This window comes from Dipodomys merriami, unplaced genomic scaffold (genome assembly GCF_024711535.1).
Source record: "Dipodomys merriami isolate MVZ:Mamm:240054 unplaced genomic scaffold, mDipMer1.0.p SCAF_11, whole genome shotgun sequence".
NCBI classification, from domain to species: domain Eukaryota; kingdom Metazoa; phylum Chordata; class Mammalia; order Rodentia; family Heteromyidae; genus Dipodomys; species Dipodomys merriami.
The window spans coordinates 26992696-27006517 of record NW_027202382.1 but is presented as its reverse complement, the minus strand read 5'-3'; the positions used below and the strand labels follow the sequence as shown (position 1 = coordinate 27006517).

Below are 13822 nucleotides of genomic sequence, written 5' to 3'. Positions count from 1 at the left end.
ACACACTTGGGTTCTTATGTATTACTTTGGCTTTCAAAAATGTATTACCCTCTTTTCTGGCTGTGTATGCCTTAAATCCCAAAGACTATGAACTAGCTACTGCTTTAATCTTCAGAACTATTCTATGAGCTTCATACTATCATTGTTTCCATTTATTTATTTATTTATTTATTTATTTATTTATTTATTTATTTATTTATTTATTTATTTATTATTTCTTGGCAGTCATGGGGCTTGAAATCAGGGCCTGGGCACTATCACTGAGCTTTTGTGTCTGTCTGTTTTTTCTGGTAGATAATTGGAGATAAGAATCTCATCCTGCCTGGGCTGGCTTTGACCCTCAATCCTCCCATCTTAGCCTTCTGGATATCTAGGAATACAGGTGTAAGCCACCAATGCCCAGCTCATTGCTCCCATCTTACACACCAAGACACCAAAGCACCACTCAGAAGGAGGAAAGGCCAAGGTTTGAACCCAGCATTCTGGGTGTGGAAGTGACTCTTGGGACATCAGGCTAGGTAGCTGCTCTGTGGCTGTGAGGAGCCTGGACCAATAAACATTCCATGCAAATGAAGAGAGGGAAACATTAAAAAAAATATAAAATAGTAACAGGACCTAATTTTAAAGTTTTTACAAAGTAAAACAAATTTAGATTATGGGCGGGGGGGGGGAGATCAGGGAGTCAATTATTTTTGAACAACACTCTAATTTTGTCTTTCTAACACTTAGGAAATTCAAGACAATTGCTTACTTTGGCAATATAGACTAATCTATTTTGGGGATGAGAAACAAATGACAAATATGTTAAATCATGAATATTAATATTTTATTCTCTTAGCTATACTAAACTTCTAGTAAAGTGAACTAAGCCCAGTTGTAACTACTTAAATATACTTAACCAGATTTTCCCTGTTCCATACTATACTTAGACTCCAATAGAGTTTGAGATTAGGGCCTAATTCTCAAACTGCTGTCCCCCAGGGAAGAACCATGATTAGACAATGATGAAGGTGAATGGATTGATAATTCTCAACATTCATTTTATACCACATGAGTAACAATTACTGGAAATTCACAGGTCAAATCTATAATCAAATACAACTATTCTGTTAGATACTGATATATGTAAATATAATCTTTATATTTATATATAAAAGGGATAAATACAGCCAATGTGAAGAATAATTGTACTATTTAATGAACAGATACCAGCTCAATCCTAGGTAGAGAAGCCATTCCATAAGTGCATAAAGGAACATGTATAATGATATTTATGAAGGCTGGGGATGTAGCTCAGAGATAAGGTGTTTGCCTAGCATGCAAGGCCCTGAGTTTGATCTTTAGCACCACAAGACACATTGTAAAACTTCACTGAAGCACTGTAATTACAAACAATATCATCAACAATAAAAATGACAAAAAAGTAGGAACAACCTAATCTATGTGTCCATCAATAGGAGAGTGAAGTTATATATTCATTCAATGGAATATTATATAGCATTCAGAACGAAGGTACTGGAGGTGTAAGTACAACACAAATGCATCTCAATATAATATAGACAGAAATAACATCATTACCATCTATAGGAAATGTGACAACATGCAAAAATGAAAGCTATTTTACATACATATATGCACTACATATATATAATGTATATACACACACATATTAGAAAAACATGCATGGAAATGCACACCAAGAAGAGCATATGACAAAGAGAAAAGTGGGAACTGGATGTTAACAAGAGGGCTTGAATTGTATTTGTGACATTAACTTCTTTTAAAAATATTAAGCAAATACGAAGAGAACAAAGGCAGCAAGACAGGATTCATCACTTCATTGTGTTCTATTATTGGAATGTTGGCTCCACAATCAGAATATTAACTTTTGTTTTAATGACTGTGATATTTTGTGAATCTGGCATATGTATCTGACACCTAGTAGGGCCTCAATAAATTGTGGAGTGAATAAATGTGTGATTATCTCTATAAATCTGTACACTGAAAAGTATTCTTTCAAAAAGAAAAGAAGGGAGTGGTGCTGTGGCTCATAGTGGTAGAGCACTGCCCTTAGTGAAAAAAGCTCAGGGACGCACCCAGGCCCTGAGTTCAAGCCCCACTACTGACCAAAAACAAAAACAAAATAACAATAATAAAAAGAAAATTCTTGGGGCTGGGAAGGTGGCTCAGTGGTAGAGCGCTTGCCTTGCATGCATGAGGCCCTGGGTTCGATTCCTCAGCACCACATAAACAGAAAAAGCTGGAAGTGGTGCTGTGGCTCAAGTGGTAGAGTGCTAGCCTTGAGCTGAAGAGCTGAGGGACAGCGCCCAGGCCCAGAGTTCAAGCCCCACGACTGACAAAAAAGAAAAGAAAATTATATAGAAATAAACATGAAAAATAGTGTTTCTCAAAGTGAGAAAAATTTGGGGGAAAAAACAAAAAATACAAGTGAGAAATACTGTGCTTTTTTGGCAGCACACATATTTGTAAAATCTGGGTGAAAAAGGAAATTGTAAGTGAAAGGAGACCATGGAGGAGGGCTAATGTTTAAGATTTTTAAAAAACCAACAGACATCTCTCTCTCTCTCTCAATCTCTCCCTGTCCCTCTCTCTTTCTCTCTCTCTCTCTCTCTCACACACACACACACCATATACAGGTTTCAAGATTGACAGGAGGACCTGAGATGGGTTTCGATTGGAATAACTCATCCTAAACCTTTGAGATGGAATGTTCTGGATTGGTGTCAAGATAACAAAAGACTGATCAGAATCAACGGCCCATTCTAATCAGACCAAAGTACGTCTGCTATGAATGCCTAAACAAAAGGAAAGACTCCAAACATCCCATCAGTTGTGCCCTCTAGTTCAAACATCTTCCAGACCCAAGGATGGGCAGCAGGGTCTTCTCAACCCCACCTCAGCGCAGCAGGGCATGGCATGGTGCATACTTGTCGCGTGGACTGTGGTATTTTGAGGCATTCCCCCAATTCCGGAAGGCAGGAGGAAGTACATATGGAGACAAGCCAGTTTTCTTGTCATTCGCATCGGACATAACAGGAAATGGCAAACCACACAGCATGCACCTGGGCCAAGCATGCATCGAGACCAAGACAAACAAGTTGAAAAAGTACCTCAGAAGTCACCTTGCAAGACAGTAACTTAGAGGTGTACTGGCAGAGAGGAAAAAGACCAGGGTTAGTGCACGGCAGAGACTCACAGAAGACCCGCTAGCTGGGAACCAGCACCCAGCCAGGAGCGGATGGATAGACAGTAACTTCCGGAGACTGTTAACACACCTACTAGGACTTTCATCATCTGATATTCATGTATTTAAAAGTTGGTATCTCTTGAAGCAAGTAGATATCCTGTTATTCATCAATAAAAATATCAGATACGCTAGACCTTGTTAATTCAGCTGTTGGCTTTCATTGAATTAACAAGATTCCCTCCCATCTGTGTATAGCAAGCTGCCCACTAGCAACGTCCTTGACAGCCATTTGGGATTTGAGGCTATAGCCAAATGGCCTTTTAAGCTGCTCTGAACCTTAAAGCAATCATATAGCCCTATGGACTATGAAAAGAAGACCTTAATCATAGACAGGAGTTTGTTTGCAGGGAAGGTTTCCGGAGGCAGATTCTCTTAAGATGGTGCTATCTAGAAGACCACCTAGCCCTACTGACCAGAACTTTGAGAAGCACTGTGCCTAAACACAGTGCCTTGGGTGAAAAAGTCTAAATAGTTCATTGTCAGCACCCTCCAGTATATACTTGTTCCAGACCTAGGGCTGGCCATGTCTTCTCTAAGCCTCTTAGCAAACATCCTTCCACGTGAGTTGCTGACTGATCAGAGATGATATCAGACCCAGAGAAGAAGCACTTCCATTTAAGATAACATTTGCAGCTAAGAGGAACTGCAGTGATGACAGCATGGCCAAGTCTAAGTGTTCAGTGCACACATTGTACAAAGGACCCAGGCTAATGAATGGGATGAATGGGGCTGAAACCCCGCTTCTTGCTCCCTTCTCTCAACAAAACCACAAGGGCTGGTGCAGGGGTACTGCCTCCCAGAAGATTCCTTTCTATGTACAGTATTTTTTTTTCCTTCCAGCATCTGCACCCCAACAGAAAAAGCAGGAAATATGCAGAATACTTAGAATGTGGGGCAGTGCGAAGTGGTTCTGCTCACTCATTCCAGCATAGCTGCTGATGCATGGTTTGGAAACATGGGCAGAAAAGAAACAATATGTTATCATAATATACTTCAAAATGGCCATACCAAAAATACCTAAAGGCAAATTCTATAACTAAACCAGTGCTGCAAAGAAGAGCTGGCTAAAGTGATCTAGTGGGCAAAACAAACCCAGTAGGTCCAGGGAGGGGCTGCGGCGACTCCTAGTGAAGCCCACTGGAAACGCCCCCTGCAGCCAGTAATCGTTCGCCTCCAGGGAGCAAAGCTATTACTCCCTGAAGTTTAGGATTAACATAAGGAGAAGGCCTGGGAGGTGCCCAGGCTGCTGACTGTCCACTCTCATCCTTTCTTTACCACTCTTTTACTTTTACAGCAACTTTCAGCATCTGACTTCAACTCCAGAAAACCGGGCCACTTTAAAGGGGATGGTATTCATAATTATGCTGGGACAAAAGGCAAAAACTAGGCAGGACTGACCTAGGTAAAAAGGGTAGTTTATCAAACCTGGCTGTCATTGTGGGGTCAGTATAATGGCCTTGAGACATGCTAAGAGACTCTAGGGGGTGGCATCACACTCCAAGGCTGACCCTAGGCTCTTGGGGGCCCTGAGCAACAGCTAGCTATTCAGTATCATTCCAGACAAAGAAACTATGGAGCACGTGGCTTCTTTCGTAGGCAGATGTGAAAACCATGTGCCAACTTCTCAGGGTTTGAGGGTAGTGGGGTGAGTTGGGTGATTTTTTTTTAACTGTCATTTAAAATGGCTCTTTCCTGCCAGCTGCAAATGGGCAGAACACTGAGTGACATTTATAAGGATTGTCCAGAAGAGATTTCGAAGGAGCAGCATTTTATATGACAACATGTCTCATAGACATAATGCGTATGAGACATGAAATTTTCTACAGAGTAGGTCAAGCCATTCCCTGGAGTGTAGGGATGGTTCTGGAGTGCTTACGTCCTTTTTGCCCTGTGTGGGCCCGCCATGTCACCCTCCACATCCACTGTCTGGTGCACCAGACTTACAGTGAGCTTGAGCTGGACTTAGTAGCAGGAGGACCCACTTCTTGACGACTGACATTTTTGAGATAGGAAGCAAAACCCCAAACCCCACTCCAGGCATATTAAGTCACACATCTGGAAACTGGGTTTGGAACCGTGATGCGTGCAAGCCAGACAACTGTACACACATCCATGCCTACACTGGAACACCATTCACCACACTAACGGTTGCCTTCTGAGAAGTGAAAGGAAGGGAGGAAAAACTTACACTACTATCATCCATTCTCTCGCGCCTTTTAGATCTGTGTGTCTCATAGTCTTCCATGAGGGTCTGCATCAGGTTCTTAGGCCTCTGGGTTCCGGCAGCCTCTTCGGAAGCTAAGTCAGGCTGCAAGCTGGGACCTTCAGTGGTAGGGGATGGAGGAGGTTTGACTTTCTCTATTTTCCCTGAAACAAAACATGAAGAGAACACCCTTTCTAAGCTTATCTGCTCACGACTACTTTCAGAAAGAGAAAACTGGCACACACACACAAATACCAAATAAAAAAGAAAAGCAACTATGACAGACAGTGGCATCAGAATAATTGTTAAAGACAGGCCATTTCATTATCAAGAACAAAAGCATTTAAAAGACAGTTATAAATCCATCCATCCATCCAAACAGACTTCAAGGAGGCCAGGCCAAATACATCAGTTAGCACAAAGAAGCCTACAAGGAACTTTGCATGAAGACATGAGTTCTGTGGGAGGTCACAGTAGTAGATTGTCAGAGGAGGCGGCGCCTTGGAGCCTTAGGGAACCATGACTTACAGATGAGGAAATATTACAGTAAGCAAGGGAAAGGCTGTGCTGAGAGGTTGCTGGAGGCAGGAGGAATAAGACTCCGGCTTCCTGGTTTCTGGACTCTATGTCTAAAGTGGCTAGTTGTCAGCTTATCTGTCAGGCTTTCTGCACAGACTGTGAACTGCTAAAAACCCTTCGAATGAGAGTGAAGTCTGCTTGTCCCATGTCCCCAGACACCCAGGAGAGCAGAAAGTATTTTTAACATGCAGAAGAGGACCCTCCAATATCACAATCACAATTTCGTGAATAACTTAGTGAAACCCAGTGCTTTGAATCAGCCCAACCAGACAGCCGAATAGTAAGATGATGATGATGATGATGATAATAATAATAATAATAATAAACTGAAGTCTCCAAATTCATCAAACCTGGCTTTTATGTTTTATGGAAATTAGGGAATATTGTAATGATCCCACAAACATGATAAACATCAACTAGTCCCAGAATAAACATTTATCAAGATTTTGTCATCCTTGGTCCTTAAACTCAAACTTTTAAAAGAAATTCTAGACCTAAGGTCATTTCACCTCTGTGCATTTAGTATGATCCCCTGAAAATGGCAACAGGCATGAGCAGAAGCTTTGAGAAACAGTGTCGCACAGGGGAGGGAAACTCTGCTTGAGTTTGAGTCCACTGCTTTGCAACCAAATAATCCTGAGCCAGTTAGGTACTGTTTAGATCTCAGTTTTCCCATTTGTAAAATGGGCATGATAACAGATACTTGCTCTATAGACAGCTTCTTAAAGACTAAGCTAACACTGAAAAAGTTAATACTTGGGCCAAGTGCAGGTGGCTCACACCTATAATCCTAGCTACTCGGGAGATGGAGATCTGAGGGTTGTGGTTCAAAGCCAGCCCTGGCAGAAAAGTCTGTGGGACTCTTATCTCCAATAAACTACTCAAAAAAAGCTGGAAGTGGCATTGTGGCTCAAGTGGTAGATGCTAGCCTTGAGAAAAAGCAGCTCAGGGACAGTATCCAGGCCTGAGTTCAAGTCCCAGGACTGGTACCAAAACTAAATAAACAAAAATTAATATTTAGAACAGAAAGCATTCAATAAACGTAGGTACTATTTCAATGCAATCTCAAAGATTAATATGACTACAAAGTAAGCATGAACCACTCTGAGAGTATTGTGCAAATCATTTTTGTGATTCTTCTACAAATAGAAACAGACACCAACTTGCCAGGTTAATTAGCATCATTTTCCAGTTCATCTTGTACGTGTCCAGATCATCTCCTATAAAGGCACTCTTCTAACATTAAACGTCTAAACTGCGGGCTACATTCCCTGCCTCTAACTTCAGCCTTTCACACATGCCCTAGTGGGCACCTATCTAGCAGCAGTTTCTTTGCAGTTCTGTGAGAGCCATTTCACACATAGACTTGTATCTATCTGGTCACTGGGAGCATCTGTCTTCTCAATCAGACTGTGAAAATCACCTGAAGACACAAACCATTGCAACTGTCCACGAGTCCCCATTAGTTTATTTGAATATACACCCGTAATGGCCACTTAGTAAACATCTGTGGCCCTGGAGAACTGAAGGGAAGAGTTCAAATGCCCCAAGGCACATGAAATAAGATGGTCTAGGTCTAGGGCTGCAGCATCGGATTCAATGGCTTTGTAGTCATAATGAGCATTAACATTAACTCGGTATTTCCTTCACTGTCTCAAGTCGTTTATCCCTTACAACAACTTGTGAATGTCGGTAGGGTGGATCAGGCTGACACCTGGGAATGGCTTAGAACATTGAGGCTCAGAAGCTAACTCCAGCCCAGCCTGGCAACCCAAACGCAGTGCTGATTATGGCCAAATTATATGGTAGGATGTCCTCTGAGAGCTGTAAGGAGAGCAAAAGGTACCTAAAGAAGAACTAATTGGTCAGCCATCATTAAGATGTTTGTTTCTTTTTATTCTGATAAAATCTACCTCAGGGCAAGCATTACCAGTGAGAGCCACTAGAGGTCACTTGACACAAGGATGGTTTTGCAGGTCTGGACAGCAGCCATCAGAGAAAGTAGCCGCAGGGAGGTCTTGTGAGAGGGCTCTAGTGATAAAACCCTTGTCATAGCTTGGGGGTGGGGCAGTGCCTCAGATAAAGGAGGCACACTGCCTCATCCCTAACTTCTGCCCATCAGTCTGGAGTCAGTATTGCAGGTAGCTATCTTGGCTGGGCCCTATGATCTCCAAATATCTCCCCATAGCCATGGTATGGCTCAAACCCATGCACTAGAACTCTATGTACCACTGTGGTAATCATATAGACTATTAAAAAAAAAAAAAAAGCAGAGAAAGGACTGTTCTACACCCAACCCCTTCCTCAGAATCCTGTGTTTGCAACCAACGTTCTTGCGACTCTCACATAGGATGGTGAGAAACTTCTGGAACTCCTCCTCCAGGAGACCACACTGCAGATGTCATCACTGTTGGGGGCCCTGTAGATCAGCTTAAAAATGGTGCTACAGAAGCCAGGCACTGGTGGCTCACGCCTGCAACCCTAGCTACTCAGGAGGCTGAAATCTAAGGATCACCGTTCAAAGACAGCCTGGGCAGGAAAGTCTGTGAGACTCTGATCTCCAATAAACTAGAAGTAGTGCTGTGGCTCAAAGTGGTAGAGCAATAGCCTTGAACAAAGAGTTCAGGAACACGTGCCCAGGCCCTGAGTTCAAGCCTCATGACCACCCCCCACCAAAAAAAAAAAAATTCTTTGACCTAGAAAATATACCTGTTAGAATCTCCAAACTCCTAGTGAAGGTTGTCTTTACCCAAGCACTTGGTTCCATCAAATCTTGCTGTCTGACTGTTTTATTCACCTGGTGAATGTGTCAAGAGCAGAGAAACTCCTGGAAGTAGACTCCATTTTCAGTGACTAGCATCCGGCCATCTAGTTTCTCACCAGTCTGTACATTCCAGGACAGTTTTCTCGAAGGACTCTATCTAGTCACTGTTCTTGGGGAAAAAGAACAGACTGCCATACCAAGCTCAGGGCAGCCCTACAATTTCCACAAGGAAACAAGACTAAAATCAGATGGGAATTTTTGAGTGGAGGATGGGAAACATTTCTTGAGTTTATTTCCTAAACATGACTTTGTCCAAATATCTAGATTAACTTTAGACTTTAAATTTTTAAATGATTTCATTGAAAGCAGCTTCATTTGGCTGGGTTGATTTGAAAATTGAAAATTATATTTCTAAAAATCATGTCTCCGTAACCAAACTAAAGATGCAAATGTATCTATTATACAAATAACCTTGATAGATACTAAGTTGAAAGGGGGGTGGGGGTGGGAAGAGAAGGAATGGGAGGGGCAGAGAGCAAGTGGGGAGAGAGAGGAACTGAGATTTGATGCTTGTCTTAAAGACAGAGGAAGGGGCCACAAAGCCAAGAAATGCAGGCCATGCCCAGAATAGATAAAGGAAGGGAATGGATACTCTGTAGAGCCTCGAAGAGGAACAGAGGCTTACCTATACCTTGACTTTCACCCAGTGTTAGTCTGCTCAGATCACCATAACAAATTATTATAGACTGGGTGGTTGAGCTATAAGTCTAATGTCAAGGTGCCACATTGTGGGGCTTTGATGAGCGCTCTCTTCCTGGATTAACAGTTGCCTTCTTACTATGTAGAGGGCAAAGAAGGAGCAAGCCTCCTTCTCCTCATGATCCATCATGGAGTTCCAACTTCATACCCTCATCTAAAGGCCTTACTTCCAAATACTGGTACACTGACGGTTAGAGCTTCAACATGTGATAGACAGGACCACAGTTTGGTCCATCGCAGACACTCTAAGATAATAAAGTACATTTCTCAAAGCAGCGATAGGAAACCAACCCAATGTTACCTTGCATACAACCACATGCACAGGGAGAAATAAGACAGGTAGTGGTTCTCCCTAGTTCATTTTCTTCTCTTATCCATGATGGGCATTTTTATTTTCATTTTACTAATTTTCTAATTATTTTCTCCACTAACACAAACTAACCTTAAAATATAAAACAAGCCTGGGCACCAGTGGTTCATATCTGTAATCCTAGCTACTCAGGAGCTCTAAAAACTGGAGGTTCAAAGTCAGCCCAAGGAGGAAAGTCCTTGACATCCATGTCAAATTAACCACCAAAATGGTACAAGTGAATCTGTTGCTCGAATAGTAGAGCCCCAGTCATAAGTAAAAAAGCTAAGGGACAGTACCCAGGCCCTGAGTTCAAGCCTCAGGATTGGCACCAAAAAAATAAACCAGTGATTAAATAAATATATAAAATTTTGTTGACCCAGGTTGAACGAGGAAGAATGGAAGGGATGACACTGACCAAGATACATTGTACTTATAAATTGATGTGTTTAATTGAACCTCCTTTGCATAACTACTTAAAAGAAAATAATGAAAAAAAACTTAAATATTATTGGTCCTTGCCTCGACCTTCATCAGTGCCACAGATCCACAGGTCTTTCTACCTTTCCAAGCAGCACACAACCACAGAGTTTAGAAATACTATCAACTCTGTTGTTCTCTTCAATAACGGTACTCGGTGAGGCCAATTAAAAAGCAAGGAAGAGGGATGGAATTTCACTCCAGAGTAGCCAAGGCTGTCTCTCAGCAGGGGCGGAAAAGAAAACTAGGAAGCATGAATCTGTGTTTCCTGTTGATTTATCAGAAATAGTCAACCACATTCTCATCCAGAGAAGGCAAGCCATGCATGCTTGGCTGCCCTTCAGGAGTTTCCAAACAAGACGGACTTCCCTTGGGCATCGGTGGCAGGCTCTGCTGACAAGAGGGCAAAGAGAAGAATCCACAATTCCTCCCACCCGAGGGAACCCAGAGGGAAGAAGGTGGATTATAAGGCGAAACACAGCTGTCAGCTCCAACCCTCCCCTCCTTCCATAGCAACAGACTGAACTTTAAAAAAAAAAAAAATCAAAGCATATGGATGCCAAGTTTGTAAAATTAATTTTAGCCAAGCTTTATTATTTGTGATTATGATGGTCCATGTACAGGGAGCCAAAGATCTGAACTCAAAAGATCCTTTGTTTCTACATTTCTCAAAAGAAGAGAAAAAGCCATCGCCCACTCTTACTTAAGAACCAAACCAAACCGAACAAAACCACCCACAAGACAACATGCCTTGGCCCAGGCTTCCTTTTCAAGGGCTTTCTTTCTTCACATAGCACTGGAGTGGGCTTGCAAATATCTAAAGTGACTCACACATACATCCCCACAAAGAAAGCAAGGAGGTCAGGCATGGAACTTATATTTCCTCTTCTCACCCTGCTTGCTGATGGCCACAGAGCACACATAGCTCATACATACAATTCCATCTCTGCCTATGAGCTGATGCCTTATTCTTTCATCCCCTCCTTTGAAGGCCCCAGGGTGGGAGAATAAAATGATAAGAGTCCTCAGATCCTAAACCTTGCTCAGGAATGAGAAATGTCCTTAGCCTGGTCAAGTAGATCTGGGGGCAAAGTGACTGCTCCAAGGTAAGTCGAAAAGGGGTGGGGGTGGGGTTGATGAGTTGCTGATACTGGATCTGCCCTATGAATAAACTACCAGAAAACCGGAAGTGGCGCTGTGGCTCAAGTGGTAGAACACCTGCCTTGAGCTGAAGAGCTGAGGGACAGTGCCCAGGCCCAGAGTTCAAGCCCCACAACCAATAAAAAATAATGACAAAATAAAAATTATATAGCTGGGTGGGGGGGAGAGATGGGAAGGGATGTTAAGGGGGGAAAAATTATATAGCTGACTACTGAAAATAAATACCTGAACTCAGTTGTTTAAGAGAGACTTTAATTCTGAAGAAGTTCTCAAGAGGGAACAGAGGCAATAGTCTACTGTGTGTTCAGTTCCTTATTCAAGTTCACAGCCCCTTAAGTGCAATTCTTAAAGTAGTTTTGCTAAAGTGCTCTTGGCTTTTTCTTAAAACCTTTGAGCAACTGTAATAACAATAATTGGGAACTTTTTTATGCACCAGACTGTCTTACCCTTTTTGTGACGTAAGTACTATTTTATTCCAATTTTCTAGTGAGGGAATTGAGATGTATTAGGAGGTGAGAAGTAAGCTACTCGCGCAGCTGGCAAGCAGCCAAGTCAGAAATTTACTTTACAATAAATGCAGAGGAGTAACTCAAACTTATTTGCTAATGAGAAATAAAAGAGCAACTGGTAACATGCGATGTTAGCTGTGTACCAGTTTGGGGAAACCTTTATGTTTTCCTTCAAGGTCATGAGAAATAAAATCATGACATGAACCACAAATGGATTCTTTAAGGCTCTTACTGTCTGACTTTCTTCTCTGCCTTTCTGCTTCTCAGTCTTCCACTCACTTCTCCAAGTACAGGCTTAGTCATAAAGATGATGCAGATCTGAAATTCCAATCTCCTTGGGAAAACCACAGCAAGTAATGACTTCTAGTAAGGGATATAGTAAGATTCTGCCCTGGCCCAGCTATCACAGGGTACATCCTGATCCTGAGCATTTAATTGGTTCTTAGTTCTTACTGGGGATCTTAAAAGAATTAAGTCCTTTGATTTATTTCCTCTTTGTCAGTTCAAGACTATGTTTTATCTTTGTAGATGGCCAAGTCTGATTCCTTGGAATATGTTTCACTAACTTGGAGCCCAGAGTAAGTAATATGTGAGTAAGCAACAATGAACTCATGATTGTCCCCAGCAGGATATGAAAACTACCAGGAGCCAACCCAGATCTCTTGGACCTATCCAAAGAGCTGGCACAAGTAGCTGTAACAATAAATTCTGTTCATACAGAAGGGAATCAAACAAATGGGACATGATCTATCTGCCTTTTCCAAAGTCCTACTGACTCAAAAGCCAAGATGGTAGCATTGATACAAGAAAGCCTAGAATCTATATCTTCTCAGGAATGAGGCTGCTGGGTCAAACCACAGTATCTGCTCTTCCTAAACCCTTCAGGGTAATGTCTGATAAATTAATTTGAGGAGTCCTATTTTCATTATAAATGTTTACCTTTTGCCAAATACACTTCAATGTAGGCTTTTCCTACCAATTTTCCTCCTAGTAGCAAATATATTTTGGAACATATTTGTGGGTTCAGAAAGAAAGAGAATGAAAGAAAGCAATCATAACAGTCAAGGACTACCAGTTAACTAATTTAATTGATTGACCTCACGATGCCAAACATGTTCATATTCAGTTAATGAAGCAAACATGCATCCCTACTCAGACACAAATTAAGATGTCAGCTCCTTGCTTGTGTATCCACTTCTTCTAGAGAGTTCTGAGAATGAAGGAGACTGTTTCTGGAGTGAATGGCTGAACTTCTTCCTAGGAAATGAACTTCCTGAAAGAACTCACAGCCAGGCTGGATTAGCATTGTGGTGATTCCTTTATCTGCCTACATCTTTGGACCTACCAGCTTATTTGTCATGGGGTGGAGGGGGGGGTGGGGGGCAATAGGACTTCAGACCTAAAAAGAATTTAGGTCTCTGGAATAGCACTATGTCAGAGTCTCTGTGAGTGAAGCTCACTCACTCAGAATGTTACAAACAGAAAATTCTGACATTTACCATGGCTCTAAGAAAGAGGGTCAGAAAGAACTCAGAAAACACAGGTGTGAGGATGAGGCTGGGCGAATGAGTTCAGTCACTGTTGGCTGTCCCCATGTGGAACATGGGGAGCTGTCCCCATGTGGAACAGGCTCAACAGAATCACAAGAGAGGCTGTGAGAAATAGGAGCCTGGGTTTGAAACCAGAAGCTACATTTCCTGCTTTGAGTGACCTAGGGCAACACGAATCCTTCTAGACTAGTGTCAAATAC

At 42.0% G+C, this 13822-nt stretch overlaps 1 protein-coding gene across 5 annotated transcripts in view; it reads right to left on the bottom strand.

The window, feature by feature from the left end:
- Window positions 1-13822, bottom strand: part of Palm2akap2 (PALM2 and AKAP2 fusion) — a 428099-nt gene that overhangs the window by 7568 nt on the left and 406709 nt on the right. For 2 of the 5 annotated variants that reach the window (XM_070011387.1, XM_070011410.1), the window contains 2 exons: window positions 5457-5635; window positions 3132-3170 (listed from right to left, as the gene is read on the bottom strand). The exons of 1 other annotated variant lie outside the window; for it this stretch is intronic. In XM_070011387.1, coding sequence (XP_069867488.1) covers window positions 3132-3170; window positions 5457-5635 — 218 coding nt within the window. The remainder of the gene's footprint in view (window positions 1-3131; window positions 3171-5456; window positions 5636-13822) is intronic. 2 more of the 5 variants (XM_070011397.1, XM_070011420.1) reach the window with 1 other exon arrangement.